Source organism: Hippichthys cyanospilos, chromosome 8, assembly GCF_059441005.1.
Source record: "Hippichthys cyanospilos isolate Australia breed blue-spotted pipefish chromosome 8, RoL_Hcya_1.0, whole genome shotgun sequence".
Taxonomy (NCBI): domain Eukaryota; kingdom Metazoa; phylum Chordata; class Actinopteri; order Syngnathiformes; family Syngnathidae; genus Hippichthys; species Hippichthys cyanospilos.
In genome coordinates this window covers 984,638-1,012,628 of record NC_142376.1, presented here as the reverse complement: position 1 = coordinate 1,012,628, position 27,991 = coordinate 984,638, and the positions used below count along the sequence as shown (strand labels likewise).

General features: G+C 44.2%; 1 protein-coding gene across 9 annotated transcripts; it reads left to right on the top strand.

The window, feature by feature from the left end:
* Positions 1-178: 178 nt before the first annotated feature.
* On the top strand, positions 179-27,612 carry itsn1 (intersectin 1 (SH3 domain protein)). Of its 9 annotated transcripts, XM_088421658.1 has the most exons (46): positions 179-326; positions 4,559-4,617; positions 4,803-4,895; positions 4,966-5,029; positions 5,325-5,485; positions 5,551-5,754; positions 5,832-5,907; positions 6,004-6,104; positions 6,180-6,243; positions 6,323-6,460; positions 7,311-7,405; positions 7,557-7,696; positions 7,784-7,906; positions 8,036-8,185; positions 8,358-8,498; positions 8,570-8,657; positions 8,772-8,911; positions 10,061-10,144; positions 12,459-12,583; positions 12,907-13,181; positions 13,250-13,407; positions 13,642-13,656; positions 14,291-14,538; positions 15,083-15,344; positions 15,430-15,623; positions 15,913-15,992; positions 16,062-16,234; positions 16,325-16,370; positions 16,454-16,575; positions 16,665-16,788; positions 17,059-17,253; positions 21,995-22,116; positions 22,582-22,688; positions 22,758-22,859; positions 22,931-23,012; positions 23,232-23,330; positions 23,411-23,494; positions 23,711-23,794; positions 23,878-24,009; positions 24,088-24,168; positions 24,372-24,493; positions 24,584-24,666; positions 24,747-24,830; positions 24,915-24,979; positions 25,424-25,532; positions 26,160-27,612. In XM_088421658.1, the coding sequence occupies exons 2-46, from the start codon at positions 4,590-4,592 to the stop codon at positions 26,306-26,308; spliced, it is 5,412 nt and encodes a 1,803-aa protein (XP_088277784.1). In that variant the 5' UTR covers positions 179-326; positions 4,559-4,589; the 3' UTR covers positions 26,309-27,612. The 9 variants fall into 9 exon arrangements, with proteins under 9 accessions (XP_088277784.1, XP_088277783.1, XP_088277779.1 ...); XM_088421657.1 differs by lacking the exon at positions 10,061-10,144 and having other exon boundaries at positions 13,253-13,407; XM_088421653.1 differs by lacking the exon at positions 10,061-10,144 and having other exon boundaries at positions 13,253-13,407; positions 16,062-16,255.
* The last annotated feature ends 379 nt before the right edge of the window (positions 27,613-27,991 follow it).

Here is a 27,991-nt window from a genome sequence, read left to right as displayed (position 1 = left end):
AATATGTATTTATTATGACCGTCAAGTGTAGACCTAATGAATTTTACTTCGTAAAGGCTCGCCGTACAAATCCATCGCGAGATTTCATGGGTTCAGTTTGATCTATGGCAAGTCTCGCGATTTCTTACGCACGTCACCCCCATTTTCCCAACTGTCCCCGCTCGCACTCAGTCGGGATTTCGGAACCAGCGACACCGGAGGAGAATCACAGGGGTGAAAAAGGGGAGGGGGCTTTTGGAAACAAAACATCACGCTTCGGGGGGCATTTATGTCATCAAGCTGAGCGAAGGAACGACTTAGTTTCAGCATGGCGGCGTTACAATGAGGTAAGCGGAGTTATTTGGGATGTGATGCGAAAGAATGTCCCCTAAGCGGACTGACGTTAGCTCCGCGTTAGCCTTCGCGCTAGCCGCGTTGACGTCTATCAAGAGTTCTGGGGCTCGTTATCCAACCGTGCCTGGACAACGCGCAACCTGGCCGGCGTGAAATTGCGCTCGGTGCCACGACGAGATTGACAGACGTTGGGCAGCGTTTCCCCAGCTAGCCCAAGTGTTATTAGCCGCCGCTATGCTAACGTGAAATCACTGCATCCTGCACCGCTTGGCGTTGACCTCACGTGAACGAACACTCGGGTGTCGTTAACGGTTATATTCGGACCTCTTTTCGTCTACAAACACGCGTAAAGACGAAGTAAATGATGAATAATAACGATGAATGATTTGCCGAGAGTTCGGGGTTGTTTCAGCCTTAGCTGGATGCTACTGAAGGCTGCCCATCCCTTCAAGGCGTCGCTTAGGAAAACGTAGATGGGAAAATGAAGCTTCATGAAGCACTTGTGATGCATTTTACTCCTCCACATGCTGCTCAGTTTTAAAACTAAAGACTAGTGCAATGGTTATATATAACATTTCCATTGCATCCTAAAATCAAGAGTGCCTTGGAGAGGCGAAAATACATTTCACAAGAATGAGGCTTCATTTTCCCATCACTAAGAAAATGCGTGTGTGCGGAAATGTGACTTTGAATGAAGACTAAATATTCATAAAATTCTTTTAAACTCTTGACTGGTCTTGGCATTGATCCAAACAATCTTTTAATGAAATCAAGAGATATTTTTTCCCCATCCTTCAGGTACTATCTTCCGCAAATCATCTTTATTTTTCATTTCTCTCTTATCTGATAGTTTTGTTGACATTCCCTTTAGCGCAGCTCCATCTAATACAATAGATGCATAATGCAACCCCAGCCACAATTGCAGCTTCTATTCTGTGCGTCTTATAATGTGGTGCGCCCTATGTATGAAACGAATTCTAAAATAGGCCATTCATTGAATGGTTTGCCTTATAATCTGGGAGGCCTTATACTGTGGAAAATATTGTAGTTTCCCTTAAAGGGAGTATGTTTAATTTTTCACATGCATCGGTGGGAGCTTAAGGAGCATTACAGTAAATGCAGCAATACGGCAACCTCTGGAGTGACCTACGATTACACTTAAGAACACGTTTATTTGCAAGTTTTTGAAATTTATAATACTTTAATTTACTCATTTTGAATGAAAAACGGTCTAAACTTTCATAATGTCATTTTAACATCAAATGGTGGCGTTTCCTTTTGCGCAAATAACGTGAAGTTGGAGGAGGGAAATGGAGCACTGGCCCATGCGTCTGACCTCATCACTTTACAGCAGTGTGATAAGAATGTGTTGCCATGTGTCACCGGGGGAGGGACGGCTGGGGAGGGCAAAGGGAGACGTGAGTGTAAAGTGTGCGTTCTGTGGTGTTTCGAGAGCTGATGTGCTAACGCCCTGCGAGTCAGATCACATTAGTCAGGACCGAAATGAAGTGTTCATGTCTACAATCTGAACGGCAAGACCAAACACAGAACCAAAAGAAGCACACTTTAATTTTCGTTTGGAAGGTTCCCCCGAGACGCAAGCGCCATGTAACTCGCACTAACTCGCAAGTGTGTTTCGCTTCATTCTTTGGATTATTGTGATTCCGCCATAAGAGACTGATAGACCCACAAGCTCTTATTGTATTGCCTGTCTACATTTGTGTTTAAAAAGCCTGTGACATTTTTTTAAAAATGACCCCTGTTTTGAATACGCAGCGTGCGATTGTCTTTGGATGTTGAGTTTGACGGTAAACGGCAAAATGAATAAATCGTTATTTCTGTTAGTTTAGTCATAGTTTCGAGAGCTAATATTCTCCAAAAGCGCTTGACTGGAAATATTCTTTTTTTTTTTTTTTTTAATTTTAGTATGAAAGCAAATTGGTTATCATTGAGTTGAATCAAAATTTTGGAAATAGCTGCTTTTACCTTACCATTAGCTACAACAGGCACCCAGTAAAGAAATGCACATTCGTGGGTCAAACTTGGTTTATGTGATTGACGGATCAGTCTTTCTCAAATGGCGTCGAATTAAAAATAATTCTAATCTTGAAAAAAAAAGTATTGGGGCATTTTCAATCAAGGTGACGCTCTTGTTTATCTTTAAATAACGACAGCTTGCTGGCTGTTTTTGCTGCGCTGCGACTTTCCAGGGCATCCGCGTCATTAGCGCTTCTTAAGGCCATAAACATTTGCATGGAAGAGGGGTCATCAGGGCAAAGAAGGGGGCAGAGGATGAGTTTCAACCTTAATCGCTATGGTGGTGTGTACTCTGTGTCTGTGTGTGTGTGTGATTGTGTTAACCGGGCATCTGCCTCAAGCCTTGATAACAGCATTCCGGCTTCCATCCCCATGCTCTAATTATCCAGACTAATCCCATCAAAACAAACTCTGCAACTCCACGCACACACACGCGCAGAAAAGATAACTGACACAAAGCGACGACGAATGCTTTTTTTTCAGTCATTACCAAGACTTTTGAAGATAAGGCAATAGTAAACTACGATCATCATATCATTTAATCAAGTAATCCAATAACCATTCATTTTTCTGCATAAAAAAATGAAATGTATGTATGATCAATTTTTGTCCCCCGCTGCAAGCTGTAGTTTGTGACTTTGAGTGGGTGCGGCTTGCCGTTAGTGAATGTGAGTGTAACTGGTTGTCGGTAACATTCGGTTAGCAATTATTTATTTCAAATGTTAAGGTAATTAAGGGCTCAGAAAATAGCTTGCACCGAATGAGTTAAGTACTAATACTAGTTTGCAAAAAAAGATTTCACCATTTAGCTCATTTTCAAATGATTGATTTTGAAAACGATTCGTCGATCGAATTAATTTGATTTATTGCCCAGCCCTAGTTCAGCCCTTTATTGTGATACACTTGACTTGACTTTTGTAATATCAATCTTGCATTGTGCCGTTTTATCCTTTTCCCCTGTGCTTATTACCCCGCTGCTTGGCTGCCGCTCATTCTTGCAACTGTCATTGTGTGTGTATTTGCTTGTGTGTGTGTGTGTGTGTGCGCGCAAAAGTGTGCATATGCTTTGTTTGGCTGACCCACTTAAGCTGGTTACTTTGTCCCCCAGCTCTGATTCAAAAGACAGGCAGCCAGCCAGCAACACGTACCCCCTCTGTCCGACCAATGGCGATAATGTTGATTTTCTTGAGTATTTTGTCTCTTTCGTGATCCGCGTAATGGTCGCGGCGGGTTAGCTTCACGTTATTGTGGCGTCTGCAGGCCGAAGTGGGCTTGTTTTCAAGGGGGGGATCTGGATCTGATTAACATACCTCCTCGTGCGAAAGTTATGCCATACACACATGTACAAAGTGGTTTCATTGACTTGCTAAGGCGTGGCCTGCAGTTTCCAATTAATTTTGTCAGGGAGACTGTATCTTCATTATGGAGAATGACTATTAAATCTAGTGCACTCTTTTGATTTATTCTGGTCTTTATGTCTACAGCTCATGTTTGCTCCTCGTTTTCTATGTCAGGGGTGGGAAAACTTTTTTTGCTCAAGGACCTTTTTAACGCAGACAAATGGACAAGGTCATAATTGCATGAGGGAAAAATATAATTCATTTATTCACAAACATCACGTCAAATCGACAGAGCAGAAATGACCCAAACATAGGTTATGGTTAGTTGGTTTGGTCCATTAACAAATCAGAAAACAGAAAAAAACAATTATTGTAACAGCATTTTTTTTTTATTCAAGAAAAAACATTATCAGTCTGCTTTCATGGAGACACCAGAAATAAAATATAACAATATTATATAATATAATAATATTTCTCATTGATTGCTATTTTATCTATCACTGCAATGATGCCATCATTACAGTATTTTTTATTCTACTATCCTGAATTTCAGACAAGCTGGGAAAAAAATGCAAAAAAATGGTACTCGATCAATATATGCCTTGGTGGCTGTAAACTATTAAATTTCAGTTGACCAATATAGATGTCTATTGCAGTCAAATGACTCAATACATTTTCATGTGATTAATCAATAGTAGTGGTTAGTAAATGGGAATATTGTACATGAAGGACGTGATATTTAAAATAGATTTAAAAATCAACTGCAATTTCCGAAAGTTCAATGTCGCGCTATAACATTCATCAAAGAGGAAACAAGAGACTTGAAATATATATATATTTTTTAACAGGTTGCATGAAGTGAAGTTGACTGAGTGAACCATGGCACAGTTCCCCACCACATTCACGGGTCAGTAAATGCAACACCCTGTCGTCTTGCAGTCCCTCCAAAATAATCCTCTCCACAGGAAGTGAAACTCATGACTAATGCATTCTCCTCATACCTTCCCTTTTTCTCTACATCTTGACCCCCCCCCCTCCCATTTTTTTTTTTTTTTTGGTCCTTCCATGCATGTATGCCTTTTGTGGTCTCAGGTCCGGATGTATTCCTGATCTCGGTGGATGAGAGGGCCAAACATGACCAACAGTTTCACAGCCTCTCTCCCACCGCAGGGGGTTACATCACGGGTAACTTTTGTCCTCAAGGTCGTCCATTGTGTCATGACGTGCGCTCACCTCTTCTGTGTGTCATGCTCAGGGGATCAGGCCAGGAACTTCTTCCTGCAGTCTGGACTGCCGCCGCCCATCCTGGCCCAAATTTGGTGAGTTAGTTCACGGACGAGAAACTTGAGTCGCCGGCCACTATATTCACAAGAACAAAGTTTTAAAAATAAATAAATACAAACAAACAAAAACTTCCATCTACAATCTTTGCCTCTGGCCGCTGTTGATATTACATTTTATAGTGAGGAAAGACGGTGTGGGCCAAGGTGAGAGCAGTCACTGCCCCCCCAAAAGGCAATATTTAGTTGCAAAAGATGATTTTTTTTTAGTTGCCTTTGCGTGGACCTCCTTGGTGCAGAACCGACTCTCATTCATACATTTTTGGCGCACCAGGGCCCTGGCCGACATGAACAGTGACGGCCGCATGGACATTCACGAGTTCTCCATCGCCATGAAGCTCATCAAGTTGAAACTCCAGGGCCACCCCCTACCTCCCTCGCTACCCCCCAGCATGAAACAACCCCCGCTGTCTTTACCCCCGCAGGCCGGCTTCGGTAAGGCTCTCTCGCAGGTGTCGCTGGCGTACGGTGCGTCCGCTCACGCTATGTCCCGCCTCCAGGCATGCCCCCCATGCCAGCCATGGCGCCCATGGCCACCGCTTTGCCGGTCGTGCCCCCTCTCCCGCTCCCGCCTTTACCCGTCGGGGTGTCACCGCCTCTGGTGGCGGCGGCGGCGGCGGCGCCACCTCCTCTACCACCACCCATGGCCAACGGAGCCCCAACCACGGGCATGATGCAACCCATCTCAGGCTTCCCCCACCCAGGTAAGGCAACAATGCATCTTGACATAAGCATTGTGTTTATAGTTTAGACAAACTGCTGATATATTTCCTGTTTACAGCTGCTTCAATCAACAAGGCCTCCTTCAACCGCTCCAGCGCCAAATTGCAAAAGGGTCCGTCGTTTGATGCCACCGGGTAGGGTGTTGCAAATGTCTGACCATTTCATCTTATGAGTAGTTTAAAAAAAAAAAAACAAACCCAATCAGTCTTGTTATGCGTTTGTCTTGGCAGCGGTCAGCCCCCCGTCGACTGGGCCGTCCCTCAGTCGTCGAGGCTCAAGTACAGGCAGCTGTTTAACTCCCATGACAAGATGATGAGCGGCCACCTGACCGGTACAAAAATTTCCTCCATTGCGTGCCAGACGCGTGCCCGTCACATGACATTTTGCCCCTTCTGGTTTTGTTCAGGTCCACAAGCGCGCACCATCCTCATGCAGTCCAGTCTTCCTCAAGGCCAGCTGGCCTCGATATGGTTATTACTAGAAAATTCCACTATCCACTTCAAACTTGTCCTACTAACAACTGAAGCGTACGATGTCTTCTCTTGACAGGAGTCTGTCAGATATCGACCAGGATGGGAAGCTGACAGCGGAGGAGTTCATCTTGGCCATGCACCTCATCGACATGGCCATGTCCGGCCTGCCTCTGCCCCCCGTGCTCCCGCCAGACTACATCCCCCCCACATTCAGGTTAGTAAATTGGGGGTTCTCATAATGAAATACTGTACAGTTGAACTCCTCTACGACGAAATCATATTTGCGGCCAGAAATCTTTCACAACGGGACTTTTCAGTACAGCAAATCAATGTCTCGGAATTAAACATAAAAAATGTCTTGCGCGATCTACAATCTGACTGAAGTTAAAAACATGAGGAGTGTTTAGATCGTTTGAATCGAATAGGATTCTCTACCCGTGTTATAGAGTAGTGTTGTTTGTATGCTGTAGAGTCAATTTACTGCCACCTATGGTATGGGAGAATATTGTCTGATTGCGGAGAAAGCCGCTCCCGAGTAGTCAGTGCTGCAAAACGCGTGCCGGCGCGTCAAATATAAACCAAGCTTGGCTTTTACTGCAGTCTTGTTTTTGCCAGCTTTGTTTTTGCAGCGCAACACAAATGCAAAAAAAAAACAAAAAACATTCGGATTATGCAACAGGGGGATTTTTCCTTGTATGAGGAAGTAAGAAAGAGGGAAAGCCTTCAATGCTTGGATTTTTTTTCACAATGGGTGATTATTTTTTTTTTTGCACATGCAGGTTTCGTTTTTTTTTTGTTTTTGTTTTGTTTTACTGTATGCATACTTTGTTACAAAAAAAAAGACAGACTATAGTCATGGATGAAGTTGCAATTAGTTAAAGTGGCCCTGTGTCTTACTGTGAATTTGAATATTACACCTTTTATGTGTCAAGATGCCGGGTTAATCCGATTGTGGATATCATATCAGCTCTTTTCACCATCTTAAAGGGGATAATCTTATTTATGCATGTAAGCAATGCGGCAACAATACTGAGACACTTTTGGTGTTGTTCTGCGCGTTCCAGGCGTGTGCGAAGTGACAGCGTGCAGTCAGACCAGAAGAGTGTCCCAGAGGAAGCAGAGGAAGAAGTGGAGAGCAACCAGGACAAGAAACTCCCAGGTTCTTCTCCTTCATGTTTAACTGATTGCAAGCAGTTTTTCAACATAATGCCACCTTGAGGATTGGAGTGGAACAATGTCAACCCCAAACTAACACCATTTATTATTTCATTGTATTTTAAATATTTTTTTATTTTTTGCTTTTCCCACAGTCACTTTTGAGGATAAAAAGCGGGAGAACTTTGAGCGTGGGAACTTGGAGCTGGAGAAGCGCCGTCAGGCCCTGCAGGAGCAGCAGAGGAAAGAACAGGAGAGGCTTGCGGCGCTGGAGAGAGAAGAGCAGGAGAGGAAGGTCGGTCAGGAAAACTATTTGAAGCACAAGCTTGAGTGAAACATGGAGCTGGGGGAACTCAAAGCCCTTTTTTTCCATGCATGTCAGGAGCGCGAGAGACTGGAGCAAGAGAGGAGGCGACAGCAGGAGTTGGAGAAGCAGCTGGAGAAACAGAGGGAGCTGGAGAGGCAGCGAGAAGAGGAGAGACGCAAAGAAATCGAGAGGAGAGAGGTTAGACGAAAAGAAGACATGCGCCAAAGTTATTTGGTCATTTCTTAAGAAGATATAAAGAAAATACTAAGTTCATCAAGTGTCACACTGGAATGTAGATGATAATGGCCGCTGTAATGTGTGGTCCAGGCTGCTAAACGTGAGCTGGAAAGGCAGAGGCAGCTGGAGTGGGAGCGACAGCGACGCCAGGAGCTTCTGACTCAGAGGAACCGAGAGCAAGAAAGCATTGTGCTGCTCAAAGCCCGCAAGAAGACCCTGGAGTTTGAACTGGAAGCTCTGGTAAGCATGACACACTTGGCAAATTGATTTTTACATGTTTCATAAAGGCAATCATTTTTGAAGTGTCCCTCGAATCAATCCATTTTGCTGGATGCGGCCCTCGAATGAATACGTTGGACACCCCGCCTCTGCAGTTTTTTGAAGAGACGATATGCTTTCTTGCCAACCACAGAACGACAAGAAGAGCCAGTTGGAGGGCAAACTGAAGGACGTGCGCTTCCGACTGTCGGCTCAGCGCAGAGAAGTGGAGCAGACCAACCAGACCCGGGAGACGCGCATCGCCGAGATCACGCTGTTGCAACAGCAGCTGCAGGTACGCCTCGACCTCGTAGCGCTTTGCCTTTGTGAGCATGCCTCATCCCTCGCTCGTTTTTGGCACTGCAGGACTCTCAGCATTGGCTCGGGAGCCTCATTCCTGACAAGCAGAGTCTTAATGAACAGCTGAAGCAGGTTCAACAGAACAGCCTGCACCGTAAGTTAGCTTTTTATACACACCCCAGTGTCGGAAGGTGAACCTTCCTAAATTTTGATTGTAGCGTAAGCATTTTATCAGAATGGTTTCCGCTTCATTTGTGTCTGTGTGCAGGGGACAGTCTTTCGTCACTGCAGAAAGCCATGGACCAGAAGGAGTCCAGCAGACAGCAGCTCAAAGAGCAGCTCGACACAGTGGAGAGGGAAACCAGGGCCAAGCTGCTGGAGATCGACGCTTTCAACACGCAGCTCAAGGTAGACAAAACTCTGGATTGGGCTTTCGTCTGTCTATTCGTACAGTACATTGCACAGTGTACGCGACATTCGTGGGCTCATTCTGAAAAATCTGCGGCAGATCATCGCAACACATTGGGCCTCCTTGGAAAGGCAAACTTTTTCATTTTTAGTCAGTATCGCTGACACAATTCTAACGTCTTCACCTTGAGCCGGTAAACCTGGCCACTGGCTTTCAAAATTGCTGTATAATGCACATGACACACCGACACTTTGGCAACAGTGTAAAAACCATAGCAAAACAGAATAAATCTCATTCTTCTTAAGCTCTTCATATTTTCTTGGATTTATGTCCATAAGTTATATATTTGTTGCGCATGAAGAAGTGCTAAGAAGAACTAAGGGGTGAATCCCAAAGAGGCCCATTGTTTGACTTGTGGTGGAGGTAAAGCCTTTATGTTGTCTGCTTAATGCTTTTGCCTATGATGAGCGTGAAACAAACTAACGCGAAATTCTTAAATGTAATTTTGCATGTTTTGTCCGACTTTTCACTCACCGAAGCTTGAAGAACACTCACTCACGATTGTTCCAATATGTTCCTCTGCATTTGCTTTGTGTGGTGCTTGTCTATTTTTACCTTACACAGCAAATTTAGCCGTTGATTTATCATCCATATTTCCTTGTTTGTGTGTTTGTTGGTGTGTGGAATCTTAATACCGCTTGCTGAAGAATTCGGGTGTCTTAAATTCACCATCCTGAGAGAGGACGATGGAGGCTTTGGTGCATCAAGTCAGTTGTGATGACAGGGAGGAAAGCATCACAGTAAATTCAATCACAAGTTTTGGATTCTGGAGTCACGTAGATGAGGATAGATGTTGTTAGTAGACTTTACAGCAACACCCACGCCGCTGTGACATAAAAAGGATGATGTTTGACTTGGCTTCCCTCCGTCTTCCTTTTGACTCCCCTCCTCAAACTCACCGCATTGCTGCTACCTTGCTCCTGTCCGGCCCTCATAACCCTTCTTCAACCTCTTCCGCCCCTTGCGTCAAACTTTTGTGAGATTTGCACAATGAACCCTTCCTTCTGTTTTCTACTCCTTTTTATCCATTTATTTCCCCACTTCCACACTTGTGCCCTTTTTTTGTTTTGCTCCATTGCCCATGCCAGTCTCTGTGTGAGTTCTATGCCAGCCACTGTGCCAGGATAGAAGCCCTGCGACGACAGCTTGACGGCGAACTGAGAGGGAGACAGGTAGAGCACACTGTCGCTGTTGGACTGGATGCTAGTACTGTGACTGGGATACGGCCTGATTGAAGGGAATCCAAAAAAACAACACTCACATATAAGGTTAAAAAGAGCATAAAAAAACATCTCAAAGGATCCTACACTTTTAAGATATAGACGAGGACTAGTCAGCAAAACAAACATTTGCAGTGTGAACCTTTTTCTTAAAGGACACATGCTTTTCTTTTGCAGTTTAAACAGTTTAAAGTCTCAAATGTTTTTTTTTTCATGTTTCTTTCTTAGAGAAGGGGTTCTCAAACTTTTTGGAGTCAGGGGCCTGTTTTAGAAAGCACATTTTCCAAGGACCCCCATTGCAAATGTTTGCAGAAACAAACCCAAAAAACATAATTTAAGCCAAACATAATGCCCTTTTTATTCACCAACAAATTAAATTTGATAAGTATTTGTGTGACTTTTCAGCTATACTAAAGTTTAGAAAAAAAAATGCAAATTGTACGCCTCGTTAGAACGAACAGAGTCAATTTCCCCGGGTTGCTGCCAATTTTTTTAGTCAGAAACAGCATTATGAAATAAAATGCCTCGTTAGCAAGCTATTGTGGCACAAAACACATTTGACAAGTTGCTGAATTATTACATAAAAAAATATTAAACCGGTTGAATTGGCTGCTTTATTATAGTCATGAATAAATTCACAATTCAATAATAATCTTTCACAGGCTCAGAATGCATCGTGATGTGTATGTAGCTTCCTTTTCCAGAGTTTGGTCCACACTGGCCGCCATAAGCTATTGTGGGAAATTTGGTCATGACCATGGAAAAGGAGAGCAATAGCATAAACACATACAGGCCCAAGTTGCTTTGGTTTTGTTGCCTTTGCTGAGGCTTGGCATGCATGCACTGACCCCAGTGTGCTGTGTGTATGTGTTGGTTGTGTGCTGATAACGTCTTTGGGGGTGGCATCCGCTCATCCAGGGCAAACGTGGTTTCAAAGTCCAGAAAGTTGTCATTTGTTTTTAGTGTAACATCCTTTCACCCTTTCCCAACAATTCATTTTTTTTAAATCCACACCTCTACTTACTTCACTTTTCTGCTTTTTTGCTCATCCTCAGCTCCATGTCGTCTAATACCATTTACTATGTTAGCAACCATTTGTTGATAAAAACCTGGAAGAGTTAGTTTCCTGTACTAGTTGCAATTTTTGACTGAGAGCAGAGTTGAAATGTGCTGTGTTCACAGTAGTGGGTGGACTTTGGTTGTTTGTGAGGGAAAAGAGCATAGTAATCGGTATAATCTATCATAACACACATATATAGCACATATTAGCAGTATATTTCTGCAGTACTACTAGATCATTAATTCATGAGAAATTGTACAAAGTTGACAGTTGGCCCTGCACTGGTGAATGGAGAAGTCGCTAAATGCCACTAGAATCTGTGGCTAGGTGGATAATGAACCGCTGGCATGACATTTCACAAACATATTGCTACGATTCCGATACCCACTGCCATTTTTTCAAAAGCTCTGGGATGCATTGTCCCACGGGAGTGAATCTTTTAAGACCATTTTTTTTTTTTTTTTTAAAGAAGTCCTTCACAAAGCATAACTGACATCACAGTGATGTGATGGTAGCTGCACAGCAGTTGAATCACGAAATACATTTCTGGATCCGCACGGTTTAAATCATCTGGCCGAAAGGGATTTCACGGCTGTTCAACAGCATGCTTGCTCCCCAGTGAGTATGCAATTTAGCACACTGGAAATTAGGCAGTATCTCGACGATGTAGCCTGTTTCTAGCTCTTACGGATTTCGGTATAAGACCACTTCCGGTAGCCCTAGCGGTAGATAGAGTAACCACGTAGGTACAGAAACACTTGGAATGTGTCATTAAAACCTAGTTTTTTATAAAATTATGATTGGCAACTTCTATAGGTGACATGTATTACAAAGCATATTCACAAAAATATGTCTTTTAAGAGACCTAGTGCTTAAACAGATTAATAACCCAATTAAACTCTCCACCCTAGCTACTGTATTGAGAAATGCAAGCATGGCACATACCTCTTTCGGAGAGATTTGAAGCCGTCACCTCCTCAGTCTAGTCAATTTTAGCCTGCTTGAATGACAGACGAGTTTTCTAACGGCACAGTTGGTGTTCAAAATTGCACTCGGTGACTGAACTAATACATGTTGCAGTTTTTACCACCGCCATTGCTGCTGCTTCTGTCGTCGTCGTCAGTGGTAACCCATTGCAATCAGCCAATCCGATCCCACTCTCCCCTTACCACTCTGGGTTCCTCTATCTCCCGTGCGGCCTCGCAGGAGCTGAGGGAGATTCACAGCCGGCAGCAGAGACAGAAGCAGAAGGAGCTGGAAGGAGACGCCCACTCCATGATGCACGCGCACACGCCGGTCGACAGGAAGTCTGCCGAGCTTCAGGAAATCAGGTATGACTCAAATATACCCAAACCAGGGACAGGAGATTGGATTTATTTTCAAGAGAGGCTTTATTGCTTAAAAATGAGCTCGCTTTTACTTATGTAAGCAAATGCGAAAGAGCCCTGTAAAGAGAAGAGAAGAGTTTTTGCGCTTGCAGGCAGCCCTCCATTCTACCAAACAGAAATCATTCACTGCTGGCCGAGCTAAATTGAATCTTTGACGTGTGTAGCAAATTTGTGAATAGCGACATATTTGTGCTTTTATTTTTCATATACAAGCTATTAAAAAGTCACTTTTACTTAGGGTTGCCTGAGTATCACATGTTTTCCAGGTTATCTTCAGACCAGACTCTGGCCTGGAGGAACGACGACGCCGGAAGCTTGGCCCCAAAGGCGCCGAGCCCCGCTTCCGCCTCGCACGCGTGGCTCAACCGAGTGACCCAGGAGGAAGAGGAGAGGAAGCGGCGGGGCCCGGAGGAGGACGCGGAGGGTCGCAAGCCTGCCACATCCGTGGAAGAGAAGGACGAGGATGCCCGGGGCAAGAAAGACATGCAGGAGAAACTCAATAAGCTCTTCAGTCAGCAAGCTGATCCCTGGGCTTCCACAGGTCAGTTGAAAGCAACATGCCGCTCGGCGTCGTTCTATACAAGGGCACCCTGACTTTTCTTTGAACAGCAGAAAAGGCTCCGGCGGCCAACCTGTTTGAGCAGAAGGTGGCAGGAAGCGGCTTTGAGCAGCAGCAGGCGGTGAAGGTGGTCTACTACAGAGCACTCTACCCTTTTGACGCTCGCAGCCACGATGAGATCAGCATCGCCCCCGGTGACGTCATCATGGTACGTAGTATGTGTGCGTCTCGCCGACTCAACGGGGAAGAAATGCTTTAGCGACGAACCACCATCAAATTAGACGCAGTTAGTACTTTCCTTGGGGAATGGGATCGACGACTGTTGATGTCATCGGGTCCAATTCAGTAAATGTGGATTATGATGTGGGCAGGCTTAAAAATGGTCAAATGTCTGGTGCGTTTGTGTAACATTCTGCTCTTTTCTCTGCTGTGCGAACTGAAGGTGAAAGGGGAATGGGTAAGTTTACAGCTCGCCCCGGTCCGCCCCAATGTTGCGGACCTTGAGTCAGCTCATCCTCACTCACATTCATCCACCCGCCATTTGAATGTTTCATTACGGCTTGATTGCTCCTATATGGATTTAAATGTGCTGTCCTAAAAATAAATAAATAAAAACTCCTCACTAGCTTGTTTATAATAAAACTATTAGATGATCTTGTTGATGGTCTTATGCTGAAAAAAATGTCATTATTATTACATTTATTGCCATTGCACATTTTGCAGTGCAAGGCAATGCAACGCAGATTCCATCGAAACAACACCACCGTATATTCAGCAAATGCATATGCAAAAGCACAGGTTATCAATTTCATTAGTCAAAATGAAGTGCAATGATACATTGCAAGAATATAAATATTTCCGGCACAGTATAAATGTAAAAATTTATGACGTTCCGCATCCCTGGCAATTTTTCATTCCAAAGCATATGCGTTTGCATCTGAAAGCTACTCGACTCTTGGAACTGGTTTTACATTACACAACTTTAAATCTTTTCATCTCCTACTTGTCGAAAAAGGTTGCGTTAATTCAGTGTGTTCTAGATCTTATCCTTGCCTGGCGTGCAACCCTAACGGTCCCCCGTGTTCCAACAGGTTGACGAATCCCAGACGGGTGAACCCGGTTGGCTGGGCGGAGAGCTCAGGGGCCGAACCGGTTGGTTTCCGGCAAATTACGCCGAGCGGATAGCGGATAGCGACGCGCCCGTCGGGCTGCGGACGGCCGCCTCCTCCACCCCCGCTTCGGGCCAGCAGCCCGTCAGCACGCCGCCCCCCGCGCCCGGGCAGAGCTCCTCATCTACGTCGTCCGCCAGTAACAGTAACTGGGCCGACTTCAGCACCACGTGAGGATTGCAGTTTACATTAATGTTGCATTTGTGGAATAAGAATTGCCATATTTTTCCCACTATAAGACGCACCTAAAAGCCTTCAATTTTCTCACATATTTATAAAATTATAATCTGGTGCGCCTTATACAGCGCGTAAACCACACGGTTTTGATTATCTCTTCATTTCTCTTAGTAATGTATTTTTTACAATTAAAATTTTAACAGCACCCTTTTTGAAATGGTGATATGCTATACGTGCTCCAATTTTGAAGCAACTTATATGGGGACAAGGCGCAAAAGTTTTTGTAAAGGAAAGATCAAATGCATAAAATAATCCAGAAACTGTGTTCAAGTCAACAAAACAGTATATTTTAAGATTAAAAAAATAATAATGAATTGAATTTTAATCATGTTCTTTTAAACTCTTGAGTCGTCTTGGCATTGATCTAAACTGTCTTTTAATGTAATCAAAAGCTGTTTTTTTTTTCATTCCTTCAGTACTTTCCGCAAGTCACCTTTAATCTTCTGGCATTTTTGAATCATATTATGAACATTGCAGCTGGCCATCAAACACGAGCAGCCAGATGGACAGCGAGGGTTGGGACGCATGGCCCACTTCGTCCGCCTCTCAGAACCCGTCGCTCAGCGTACCCTCGGCTCAGCTGCGGCAGCGTTCGGCCTTCACGCCGGCCACCATGACCACGGGCTCCTCACCCTCTCCCGTGCTGGGCCAGGGGGAGAAGGTGGAGGGTCTGCAGGCTCAGGCCTTGTACCCCTGGAGAGCCAAGAAGGACAACCACCTCAACTTCAACAAAAACGAGGTCACCATCTCAACCCCCCTGAATTTGCATTCTCCTTTTATTGCGATGAGCTCCTTTGATTGAATAGCCCGTCGTCGTGTCATAGATCATCACGGTGCTAGAGCAGCAGGACATGTGGTGGCTGGGAGAGCTCCAGACTGGACAGAGAGGATGGTTCCCCAAAAGCTATGTTAAGCTCATCTCTGTGTCCATGACGCCCCCGCTTGCGCTCCCGGCGGCTCCTCCGATGGCCCCGATCGCAGCCCCGGTTCTTTCCTCAGCACGTGGCAAAAATGCAAGGTATACTTCTTCTTTTCTTAAATACCCTTTGCTTCAATTTTCAAAATTGTGGGACAATTCCTGTTGTTCATGATTCCAACGAAAGGAGATGTTCATCCATTTGAGTTGGATGTATGGATCGATGGTTTTTAAGACAACAACGCATTTAAATGCATACGGGATCAATTTTCTCATGGATGCATGCATGCTCCCTCCCACCGGCGTAAAACCATTCCAGAGACTGGAGTATGTGTATAGAAACGATTAAAAAGTAACTTTTCAATAATTTAAGTATCTTTCCCCCCTCAAGTGAATGTGTGTCGTCAGAAAGCCCCCCCAACGGAAAACGGCCCTCGCCCACCCCTTGTAAGCCCTCAGAGTCAGGAGAAGGTAAGCCACGCACAAAACCGACGGCGCCGCACCACCTTCTGATTGCGCGCACGTGTGCCAATCGCGCAGAGTACGTGGCCATGTACACGTACGAGAGCAGCGAGCAAGGCGACCTGAGTTTCCAGCAAGGAGACGTCGTCACGGTGACCAGGAAGGAGGGCGACTGGTGGACCGGCACGGTGGCGGGCAAGACCGGGGTTTTTCCCTCCAACTATGTCAAACCGCGAGATGCCTCGTCGGAGGTCAGCTTGTCCGGGATTGACGTGAGATTCTTGTGTTCGGTGAAGCGGCGTGTGGCTCGTTCGCCAAGGTTTTTTTTCTTTCCGCCGCAGTCTTTAGGACCAGCGGGAAAGACGGGGAGCCTTGGCAAGAAACCAGGTGATTCGATCATGACCACGCGTAGCACCTGATGCCGTTTCTCAAAAATGACCGCTTCCGCGATCCTCCCGCGTCTTCATCAGAGATCGCCCAAGTCATCGCCCCCTACTGTGCAACGGGAGCGGAGCAGCTGACATTGGCCCCGGGCCAGCTGATCCTCATCAGGAAGAAGAACCCCGGCGGATGGTGGGAGGGCGAGCTTCAGGTACAACAACAGCAAGGCATTGCCAGAAAGAGAAGCGGCAGTCAAAATTCAGAGGACTAGATGCACTTTGGCTCCCTGACATTTCGCAGGCCCGAGGGAAAAAGAGACAAATTGGATGGTTTCCGGCCAATTACGTCAAGCTGCTCAGCCCCAGCACCAGCAAAACCACGCCCACTGAGCCCACGCCGCCAAAACTGGTCCCTGCCAACACGGGTACACACTTTTCTCTGGCGTAAGATCGCTGTCAAAAAGACCTATGCGTGTATCACCGTTCGTATAAGTACGTGTACTGTATAGTATACATACTATACCATTCATGCTACTTGACCAAACAAACTTTTTTTTGTGGAAGATGATAGGTGACTGATTTGTAAGCATTAAAAATAAAACGACGCCAATGCGATAGTACAGCAAACTACCGCAAATACAGATAAGCGCGCATAGACGATTGGCACTCACTCCCACGTGCGATGCCGGCGTAAGCCGTGTGCCAGGTGATCGGCATGTACGACTACGTGGCGCAGAACGACGACGAGCTGGCCTTCCAGAAGGGTCAGGTGATCACGGTGCTCAACAAGGACGACTGCGATTGGTGGAAAGGCGAGCTGAACGGTCGCGAGGGGCTCTTCCCCAGCAACTACGTCAAGCTCACCACCGACACCGACCCCAGCACGCAGTGTGAGTACAAGCGCGCATAGCCGCTCCACGCGTCCCCGCAGTGTGTCGTCACACACGCGCACATACGCACACACGCACACCTACTCCCTCACACACACACACGCACCCCAGATTGTGGTGTGAAAACACTGCCCCGATTTCTCTCCCCGTGTGACCTCGTCGTCCTTTGGGCCTCTTTGATAACATCCCCAGTTCAGTCAGGCACCACCTCTGGATGGTGTTTATGTGTGTGTGTTGGGATGCTTTTTTTTGGGGGGGGGGGGGGTTTGGGCGATTTTGCATGTTTGGATTGGTTGGCGCTAGGTATTTTCTGTCTTCCTGCATGTTCCTCCCAACCCACTCCCCAGCATGATCCATCGTACATGTGGAGATTCTAGAGTGAACACGTGGCCTTCACACGCGCATGTATCATTTAATACATGTGTGTCAAATACGCCTTGCATAAATACATAACTAGGGAATAGTTATGAATAGTTAAGCCATAGTTATGGAAGTCATAAAATTTTTATGAGCTTCCACAGATCCACAGATTCTGTTCAACATTTTACTATTTTTGCAACATACTATACATTTGATTTTGTGGGTTAAGGATCAGGCCTCACCCCAAATCTGTGTATAGTTAAGCAAAATAAATAAATAAAAAGCATGCATAAATGGGAAGACCAGCAAAAACGACAACAAACTCAGAATAGGTGAATTTACAGGTGGCAACAACCTAATATGGGGGAGTCCACTGTATTTTAATGAGTAAAATGTTCATTTTTATCATTAATTAATTTTTAATTCAATAATTTTTTTTTTAATTTAGTGTGTCCGTTTGAAATATCTAAATTAGTTTTTTAAAATATAAGTCAATCTCATTTCCTGAGATTTATTATGAAAATGTAAGTGAATATAATTTATCAATCAATTATGAATAAAATATGAATACAGGCTACATTAAATACATCAAATGAATTTGCCAAGTAATATTAGGAATATAATGGAAGTTAATTGTGATAAATTATCCTATTGCCAAAGCAAAACAAATACAACATTGTTTAAAATAAATACAATGTTTATGTATACTAATGTATACTATGTAAAATAGCTGATTTGTAAAATAAAATCATGTTATTCAAAAATGGTTTAATTTTAAATAAGCAGTTATTTACTTCTAAACAATTCAAATGTAGGAGTAACATTTCTTTTAAACCAGTAGTATTTATTTTATCGGCGACGCAAGCCACCTATCGAGATGTGTGAAATAAAAAAGAAATATTTCGTTTTATGCAATTACAAAAAAAGGAATATTATGAAGTCAAAGCTTGATGTGCCGGGTGAAATAACAGGGGCCCACTCTAGATCTTCGACTCGAGTGCTGATGCCGCACGCTCCACCCACCTAGCACCCGATTGGTTGTTGTTGTTATTGTTGTTGTTGTTTTTTTTGTTTTTTGTTGTTTTTGTTGATGTTGTTGTTGTCGTCCTCTCTCTAGGATCATATCATTCCCCAGAACCCCCCTCTCCTCAAAGCCCTCAAAGAGACCCACTAGGCCACGCCCACTAGGCCGCTCAACCAGTGGGACGGCAGCGAGCGGTCACATGACCCGGAAATGGCGACGCTCCACCACCCCTAGAAGGCAGAGACAGACAGACAGATGACTGACTGACCTTTACGTAAAGCGTCTGTCTGCCGGCGTGCGCTGGCCTCGCCTCGCCTCGCCTCGACGCCGTTTTGCGGCTGGCCCGAGGAGGGGCGAGGCTCCGAGGAGAGTGAGAGAGGACACCACAAATGATTGGACTCGTTGACATGCTTGACTGGGACTGTATTTGCACGCACATGCGCGCCTCCATCGTGGCGCGGTGGTGAAGTGGATAGTGGGTCGTTTTGTGGCTTTATGGGAGATTGTGTCATTTTAGAAGCAGCTCAGCTCATCTCTGTCCCCGAGTCGGAGATCCACACTGGGGGGAAAAAAATCAAATACTGAAAATTTCTATTTCCCCTCCCACGTTATCTTTAAAAAAAATTAAACCTGATTTTTTTTCTAAATTAATACATAAAAAAAAAAAATCTGAATATTTCTTTGCTGTCCTGACACCAGCAAAATCTGCAATTTTTTTGTTTCGTTTTTGACTTAATCATTATTCATCGAAAACGCTAACCGATTTGACTTTTCTTTGAGAAATTAAAAAAAAAAATGGAACAACAACAGCAGTAGCGTTGTCCCAGTAAAAACAATACTATTTTTTTGGACTACGTGGCACACCACATTATAAGGCACAAGGAAAAACAAAACATGTACAGTATGCCAAAAGAGTCAAACTTTATTCAACTTCAATTTGACTCACACAGCAGACAGACCCAATTATAAGACGCGTTGTCAAATTTCGATAAAGTTAGAGTATTTTAAGTGCACCTAACAGTGTACATTTTTTTCTGGAAAATTATATTCTCTGTAATATTTTTGTGTTCAAAAAAAGATTCTCATAAATTCATTGAAAGAAAATCAAGATTTTCAAAAACATTCGAAAATGAAATAATGTTTAAAAACTACATCCGAAAATTCCAACTTATTTCCCATTAAAAAAAAAACAAAAAACTGGCTCTTTTCGTAGTCATGGCTTTTTCTGCATAAAAAAGGCCAACTTTTTTTTTTCCCCCCTCCAGTGTGGCCCTAATCTCCCTTTGTTACACCCACGCTTTGCTCCTTTCCTTTTTGCTTTATTTACTTCCACCGTCAGCAGCTTCCTTCACCTGTCAGTCAAACGTCGGGTAGCCCCTCCCATTCCCCCACCCTCCACCACCCGACTAACCCGCCCCCTCCCCCACAGCTTCACAGAAAGACCCACTATCTGCTGGAGGACGCGTTCCAATGTGTAACAGCCAAAGACTCCGTCTCTCCTCTTGAGGGGAGGCAAGGAGCACACGCAATCAACATGGTACACACTTTGGGGATTTCAACTGCAACTTTTTTCTTTTGCCACTCATTTTTGAACCATTTCATGATGTACTTGCTTCTTCTCGATTCGGGGCTCGTCTGCATCGCTGTAAGGGTTACATGACGGTTCGACACGCACGTACGGTACTAGTGAATCATTCCAGAGAAGCTTCAGTTCTTTGACACGTTGTGTAGGAAAACCTTGCGGCAAACGTGCTCAAATAATGACGATCTTGTCGAAATTTACTCACAATTTAACGATCATTTTTGACGGTAATAGATTTTAGCTCCGCAGCACAAAATGGCAACCAAACCATTGATCGGCTTTTATTATTTAGGATTTTTGACACAAACGGTAATAGATTTTAGCTCCGCAGCACAAAATAACCGCCAAACTCTGATTGGCTTTTAATATTTATTATTTTTAGCTCTCACTCTGGATTTTACAAACTGGACTCGGGTTTGAGCCTTGCGCATTTAAATTAAATGTCATTTTAGCAAAACTTCTTTTTTTTTTTTTTTTTGCTACCATAACATGAACACACACTTGACATTAACGAACAATAATGAATGACCCCAACTGTGGCGTAAAAGTGTTACTGTGGCAACAAGCCACTCCTCCCCTTTTTGTTTCTAGAGCAATAATGGATGCCGGAAATATTTTTGTTTATCCAGATGACAGTATTGCAATTTTTTTAATGTTTACTCTCATATGAAATGAACTGATTATGAACTTTTTTTTAATATCCAAGAAGCGTTGAAGTTACTTGTATTAACTAGCCAGCGTCCCACACGTGCGATTGGCCACTTGAAACGTAAAGATGTCACGAGCTATTTGATTGTCCTTGACTTTTCTCGGTGGCCGAACTTTGATGAACTCTAATGAGCCAAATGCAAGCGCGCTTGCATCACTCGAGGTTTTTGCTTTCAGGCCAGAACAAAGGCATGTACAAAAGGAATGTAAGCGCGGAGCAAATTCATTCTGCTTTGGGCGAGGCATGCAATCTTACTGAATCCTGGTGATTAAAACACTCTGACACACACACATGTGCTCCTTGCTCTCTCACACATGTAGGTAAAGCGTCAAGTGTTTAAAAAAAACAAAAAAACCTCAGTGATTAATGCATTAGGTTCAAAATCTCTTTTTTGACTACAGATTGTAAAATGAAGCCTCATGAGCTACTTGTGATATTTTTTTACTCCTCTAGATGGCACTCTTTGTTTCAATTTTAAATATTTTCATTTCCCGATTCTTGAAAACGAGTATCATCTTGAGTTTAACAAATGGTTCATGGGGTGTTATTTCACTAGTTTTCACCATAAATAAATGACGGGTGAGATGTTTATTTGCTTTTTTAAAAAAAAATATTTTTGACCTATTTTGGGAATTTTGTCGCATAAGTACAGCTTTCATCTCACAGTGTTATATTTGAAAAGTAAAATGTTACACGGATATTCCAGCTTTAATAATGACAACTTACAAATAATAACTTCATATCATTTTCAGAGAGAATGTTTGAAATATTTATGACTATATTAAATAAGGAATCTTTTATTCCTAAATGTTGGTACTTCTTTTTTAAATAACCACTGATTTTTTTTCATAATTAGATCATTTTGAAGATTTTTTTTCTTTATGAAAATACTGTATTTTTATTTTGATGATTTTTTTTATAAATATTATCTTGAGGGGGCAAGTTTCCATTTTGGTTAAAGCATGAATGAAGTGTGTTCTTATATCAGGTATGTATATCCCATTCTTATTTTTATTATATTGGCTCTGCCAATGTCGCCTGATGTGCACCCCGTTGTGTTTTTTAGGGTGCGCTGACCTGCACCTGCTGGACATGCTGAGCCCCATGGAGAGGAAACGCCAAGGCTACATCCACGAGCTCATTGTCACAGAGGAGAATTACGTCAATGATTTGCAGCTGGTCACTGAGGTCGGGGGCACTGTTATGTAACGTTCTATGGAGTACGACTGCTGTCAAAACCTCGTAAAGTGTTTTGAGTTTACGAATTGAAAAGTCAGTCATTCTGCGAGTCATCCGCGCCGCCATGCGTCTTTTTGACAGCGATCTTACGCCATACATCAACAGCTGATAATTTGCAATGTGAATGTCCACCTTTTTTATGTCATTGGACTGACTCCCAATTTGCGTATTGAACTCAAATCCAAAGGATCAGAGCCACAAATCCAAAGGAGAGCAATTTTTCAATTGCTGAAATCAACACAATTAGAGGTTTGCCTGTTCCCATTGCAAAACACCATAGCCAAGCTAATGTCACTAGCACGGATATCGTGTTTTATTCGAACACAAACGACGCGGCAGCACATGTAGACAATGACGCAATACTCACAGGCATATATTCTTTATCCTCTGCAAAAACTGAAACCATCCCCGTAGATCTTTCATAAGCCTCTGCTGGAGTGCGAACTGCTGAGCGAGAAGGAGGTGGCCATGATCTTCGTCAACTGGAAGGAGCTCATCATGTGCAACATCAAGCTTCTCAAGTGAGATCACTTTGTGCTTTTACTATACATGATCCAAAAAGTTAACATAACCACCGAGGCGCTCTGCAGAGCGTTGAGGGTGAGGAAGAAGATGTCGGGCGACCGCATGCCCGTCAAGATGATAGGCGACATCCTGACCAATCAGCTGCCTCACATGCAGCCGTACATCAGGTGATAAGGCGTGGCCATGTTAGAAGGTGATGTCACATGTCACCTGATTTTTTTTTTTTCTTTTTTTGCAGGTTCTGCTCGTGTCAGCTGAATGGAGCCACGCTGATTCAGCAGAAAACCGACGACAACCCTGAAATCAAAGACTTCCTCAAGGTAATCTGCACACTTGAAACAATTCAGACATTCATCTTCATCGTCAAAACTCGGCGTATGTAGCGGACAGCTCAAGTACGCGCTCTGACTTTTGATCTTATTTGTGGAATTATGGTGATTCTGGAAAAATCCAACTTCTTTTTCTATTGAGAAATAGGATTTTTTTCAGCAAGTATATTAGATAGAATTAGAATGTCCAACTTTTTCTGTGCGTGTCAGAGGTTAGCCATGGACCCTCGCTGCAAGGGGATGCCGCTCTCCAGCTTCCTGCTCAAACCAATGCAAAGGGTCACTCGCTACCCGCTCATCATCAAGAATGTACGGCTCGCACACACACACACACACACACACACACGCACACAGCGGTGCGGCTCCATTGATCTGCTCTCCACCCCCAGATTTTGGAGAACACTCCCGAGTCGCATCCTGACCACAGTCACTTGAAAGCTGCTCTGGAGAAGGCCGAGGAGTTGTGCTCGCAGGTCATTGACGTTGTCTTTACACTTAGTGCTCCGCATGCATAGTTGTAGTTTTATTGATTGAAAATTCATGTCTTACAAAATCTGACTTCTTAAAAAAAAGAAACCCTGATCAAATCTGCCTTCGCTTTTGATAAATACGACTGTTTTCGAAAAATAGGATTAAGAGAATTCTCGGGAGCAAAAGGAGCTAGTTTGCATTTCTTTTTGGCCGCGTAGGTGAACGAGGGCGTCAGGGAGAAGGAGAACTCGGATCGTCTGGAGTGGATCCAAGCGCACGTCCAGTGCGAGGGCCTGTCGGAGGTACGCCGTCGCCGCCACGTCTTTTCAAGAGAAAACCAAGGCGCCCCGAGTAGCGTCTGACGGCTTGCCCGCCACGTTTGCAGCAATTGGTGTTCAACTCGGTCACCAACTGCTTGGGTCCCCGCAAGTTCCTGCACAGCGGCAAGCTCTTCAAAGCCAAAAGCAGCAAGGAGCTCTACGGCTTCCTCTTCAACGACTTCCTGCTACTCACGCAGGTCAGCCCCCTCCCCGCGCACGTGGCCCCGTAAACGCTCCCGCCGTTATCTCAGAGCGCCTTCCCGTCCGCGCCGCAGGTCACCAAACTGCTGGGCTCGTCCGGATCAGACAAAGTCTTCTCGTCCAAAACGCACCTGCAGTACCGCATGTACAAGACGGTGAGAATACGCGCACGCGTATGTACACTTTTGGGGTGTGTGCGACTTGCCACATTTTTGAAAAAAAGCCCATTCTTGACCCTTATTTAAAACCCTATTTCGAACCCTAACCACATATTAACACACTTAAATGATAAATGCACGAGTAATAAAACGCACATCCATGGTAACGAGGTGGTTGTTTGTATTTGTGCGCTGCGCAGCCCATCTTCCTGAACGAGGTTCTGGTGAAACTGCCGACGGACCCGTCGGGAGACGAGCCTCTCTTCCACATCTCCCACATCGACAGAGTTTACACCCTGAGGGCCGAGAGCATCAACGAGCGGTAAAAAAAACAAATACGGCAAAGTGCTCTTGACAGGCAACCCCAGTGTGAATCACCCTTGTGTGCGTGTGCGTGCGTATTCCTGCGCAGGACGGCATGGGTACAGAAAATCAAGGCGGCCTCTGAACTCTTCATTGAAACGGAGAAGAAGAAGCGGGAAAAGGCCTATCTGGGTAATGAGTGCGGTCTTTGGAATTGGGCGAGGCGCTTGTGCCGGCTGTTGATTGGCTCTTGTTGCGCTGCGGCCCCTCAGTGCGTTCGCAGAGGGCCACTGGCATCGGCAGGCTGATGGTCAACATCGTGGAGGGAATCGAACTCAAGCCCTGTCGCTCGCACGGTGGGTGCCCCCCCCCCCCAAAAAAAAAAAAAAAAAAAAGTTGTGGCGTCTATGGCTTTCAAATGACCTTTGTTTGCGCCACAGGGAAAAGTAATCCGTACTGCGAGGTCACCATGGGCTCACAGTGCCATATCACTAAAACGCTGCAGGTAAGAACATTTTTTTACCTCACCTGTTCACACACAGAAATATTACTTCAACGGAGATCATCATGTGAAGATTATGAGGTCTTCAGGCGATTTCAATTAAGAATGCACAGTTTAAAGAACACGGAAAGGTATTCCATTTGACTCGTTTATGAATTGCGGTCTTTTGGCATATACACACGATCATAAACTTGATGGAACGCGTATGCTGCTCAACTTCGGGTGTTTATAGTAACATGAACTCGAACTGCGTCGCGAGGAAAAGAAAAAGCACCTCGGAGCGCATTCAACATTACGCTGGCGAGGCATTCACTGACCGCTCACAATGTGGGCAATCTGAAACCCGCCTAATTTAACGCACAGCAAATATATAACAGAACATATTAATGTGATTTTCCTTCTAGTTTTGAGTGCGCTTTTTGGTCAAGGCCTTTTGTTTGGTGACAGGACACGCTGAATCCCAAGTGGAACTCCAATTGCCAGTTTTTCATCAAGGACCTGGAACAAGACGTCCTGTGCGTCACCGTGTTTGAACGGGACCAGTTCTCGCCCGACGGTCAGTCCACATACACTTTGTTGTGCTTCTTTATTTGTGGTCCCGGCACATTTTCACAACACCGCCGTCTATGTGCGTATGTTGAAACGGCACTTTTAGGATTAGGCTAACACCACTGCTAATTCCTGATAGCCAGCCAATGGCATTTTTTATCATTGGTTAGCATTAAGATTTCTATAGACCAAATCATATGGATATTTTGGTGTTTAAATGGAATTGTCTTTCATTTTATGTGCCAGTTTTACGATTAACCTCAACTAGGAGTGACTTGTACTCAGGATATAATAAGTCTACACACCCCTGTGCAAGTCCATCCATCCATTTTCTGGAGCCGCTTATCCTCACAAGGATCACAGGCTTTCTGGCGCCTATCCCAGCTGATTTCGGACACCCTGAACTGGTCGCCAGCCAATCGCGGGGCATACAGAGACGAATGACAATTCACGCACCCAATCACACTCAAGGGAAGCCGGAGTGCCTGGAGAGAACCCATGTGGGCTCGGGGAGAACATGCAAACTCCACAGAGCCACAACCCCCCCCCCCTTCCCAAAATCCTCCTGTTATATGACAGAGATGGAAAGGTGTGTTCACTATGTCTCCCTCGCTTCTTATTTCCCCCTTTCAAGACTTCCTGGGCAGGACGGAGATCCGATTGGCCGAGATCAAGAAGGACCAGGGCTCCAAGGGACCAATCACCAAGCGCTTGCTTCTCCACGAGGTTCCCACCGGAGAGATCGTGGTCAGGCTGGACCTCCAGCTCTTCGAGGAGCCCTGAAAGCGCTCGCGGCCATCCGCATCATCAGGAACCGCTGGACACAACTTGACCCCGCCGTCTGGGTCGGACACGCAGGGACTTTATCCCCATCCTTGTTATTTATTGACTGACCGGTAGAACGGGTTGAATCGTCAGCTGGTAAGTTTGACCAGGAGGCAGCTCGCTTGCAAAATTTCACGTCCATGGCAAAAAGGTATTTGGACAGGCGGAGCTCAAGTTGAAGACGCAATGCTACACAGCCGCAAAGTTGTGTTTTTTTTTTTTCTTTTTTGTGCATTGGTTTTAAAGGAAATGTTGTTAGCTTGTTGCTAACGACTGCCAACCCACTGGACCATTTTCTCACAGATACTCCCGTGACAATCTCTTACATATATGTATATGTGTACGCATACCTGTTGCGTGTACAGATGCTAACAGCGATAATTAGTTTGTGTCAATAGAAGTTATGGTGAGGATATTTGATCTTGCGTTTTTTTACCCATGTTTATATGTACCTGTTGTTTTCATGTTATCCCCTTGTTTTGTAAAAATGACTAATTTACCTTTGTTTTCTTGTTTGGCAAACAAGAATATTGTTTTGTTTTTTATGGGGGGAATTAACTCATTCAATGCCAGCTATTTTCAGACGCTGCCCAATATTTGAAAAAAAAATGTAAATAAACCTAACTGGATTTTAAATGTCTGGTTTCTGCAAAGATGTATAAATACATCCTTGGGATTGAATGAGTTAATGTGTTTTTTTTTAGATTACAATGGTACTCAATTCAACTTGTTTTGCCAGCATTTTTCTTTACCGTGAGGGTAATTGACTTTTTTCTTTGCAGGGTCTGCTGTTTGATTTAGTCACACATGCGACCCGCTCTTGTCCTTAGGTCCCTGCTGACACTTGATACACACACACACACACGTGCGCAAATACACTAAAGTGGACTGCAGTTTTCTCAAAGAGGAATGTTGTGTACCGTACCACCTTTACCCCTCAGTGTAAACAACCGACGGTAACCTTAGCGACCAAACACTGTCCAATCCGACGCGGGCGATCCAATTGTGTGTTGTGTCCTCACCGTGAGAAAAAAATGTCTTAAGCTGTATTTTCCTCTCCACAGCCGCCGTACCCACTCACACTGTACGAAAAGTAAGCTCATGAGCTTGCGGGCTGCTATAGAAATTCTACTGAAAAAAGCTGAAGAGATAATATATGACTGCTAATGGACGATAGAAGACAGACGTCGCTCTAGATGAAGATGTACGTACCTTGTTGTCTTTTCATTGTTAATAAAGTTCAAAATATACTTCAGTTGCAACCTGGGGGCGTAGTCAGACATTTTTTCAGTGGGGTGGGTCATTTATTGTTAAAGTTTGCAGACAAATCTGTGAAATTTATGGAGTAGAGGTTGAGTATTTTTTGCTGTTTTCATTGTCATTTTTATTTGATATGTTTACCTTTTTTTTTTCCTCCGATGAGCTGCGTAATGCTGCAAACTCACTTATCTGCTTGATTATAGATTCATATGAGTATTATGTATTCATTATTATGGAGGCATTAAATTTTGTCTCATTTTTCTCGATTTCAACATTAAAAAATCAAACCTTTGTAGAAGGCAGACAAAAAAGCCGTTCAAATCATATGGTCGTGAATGGCAAGGGTACCCTTTACTTAAATTATATAGCCGGAAAAGTAGA

Bases quoted from the DNA above. Each gene is read 5' to 3' on its own strand.
- itsn1 (XM_088421658.1), top strand. From the start codon at position 4,590: ATGGCACAGTTCCCCACCACATTCACGG. The intron at 8,186-8,357 runs GTAAGCATGACA...TGCCAACCACAG, and splicing joins AGTTTGAACTGGAAGCTCTG to AACGACAAGAAGAGCCAGTT. The intron at 23,495-23,710 runs GTCATTGACGTT...TTGGCCGCGTAG, and splicing joins CCGAGGAGTTGTGCTCGCAG to GTGAACGAGGGCGTCAGGGA.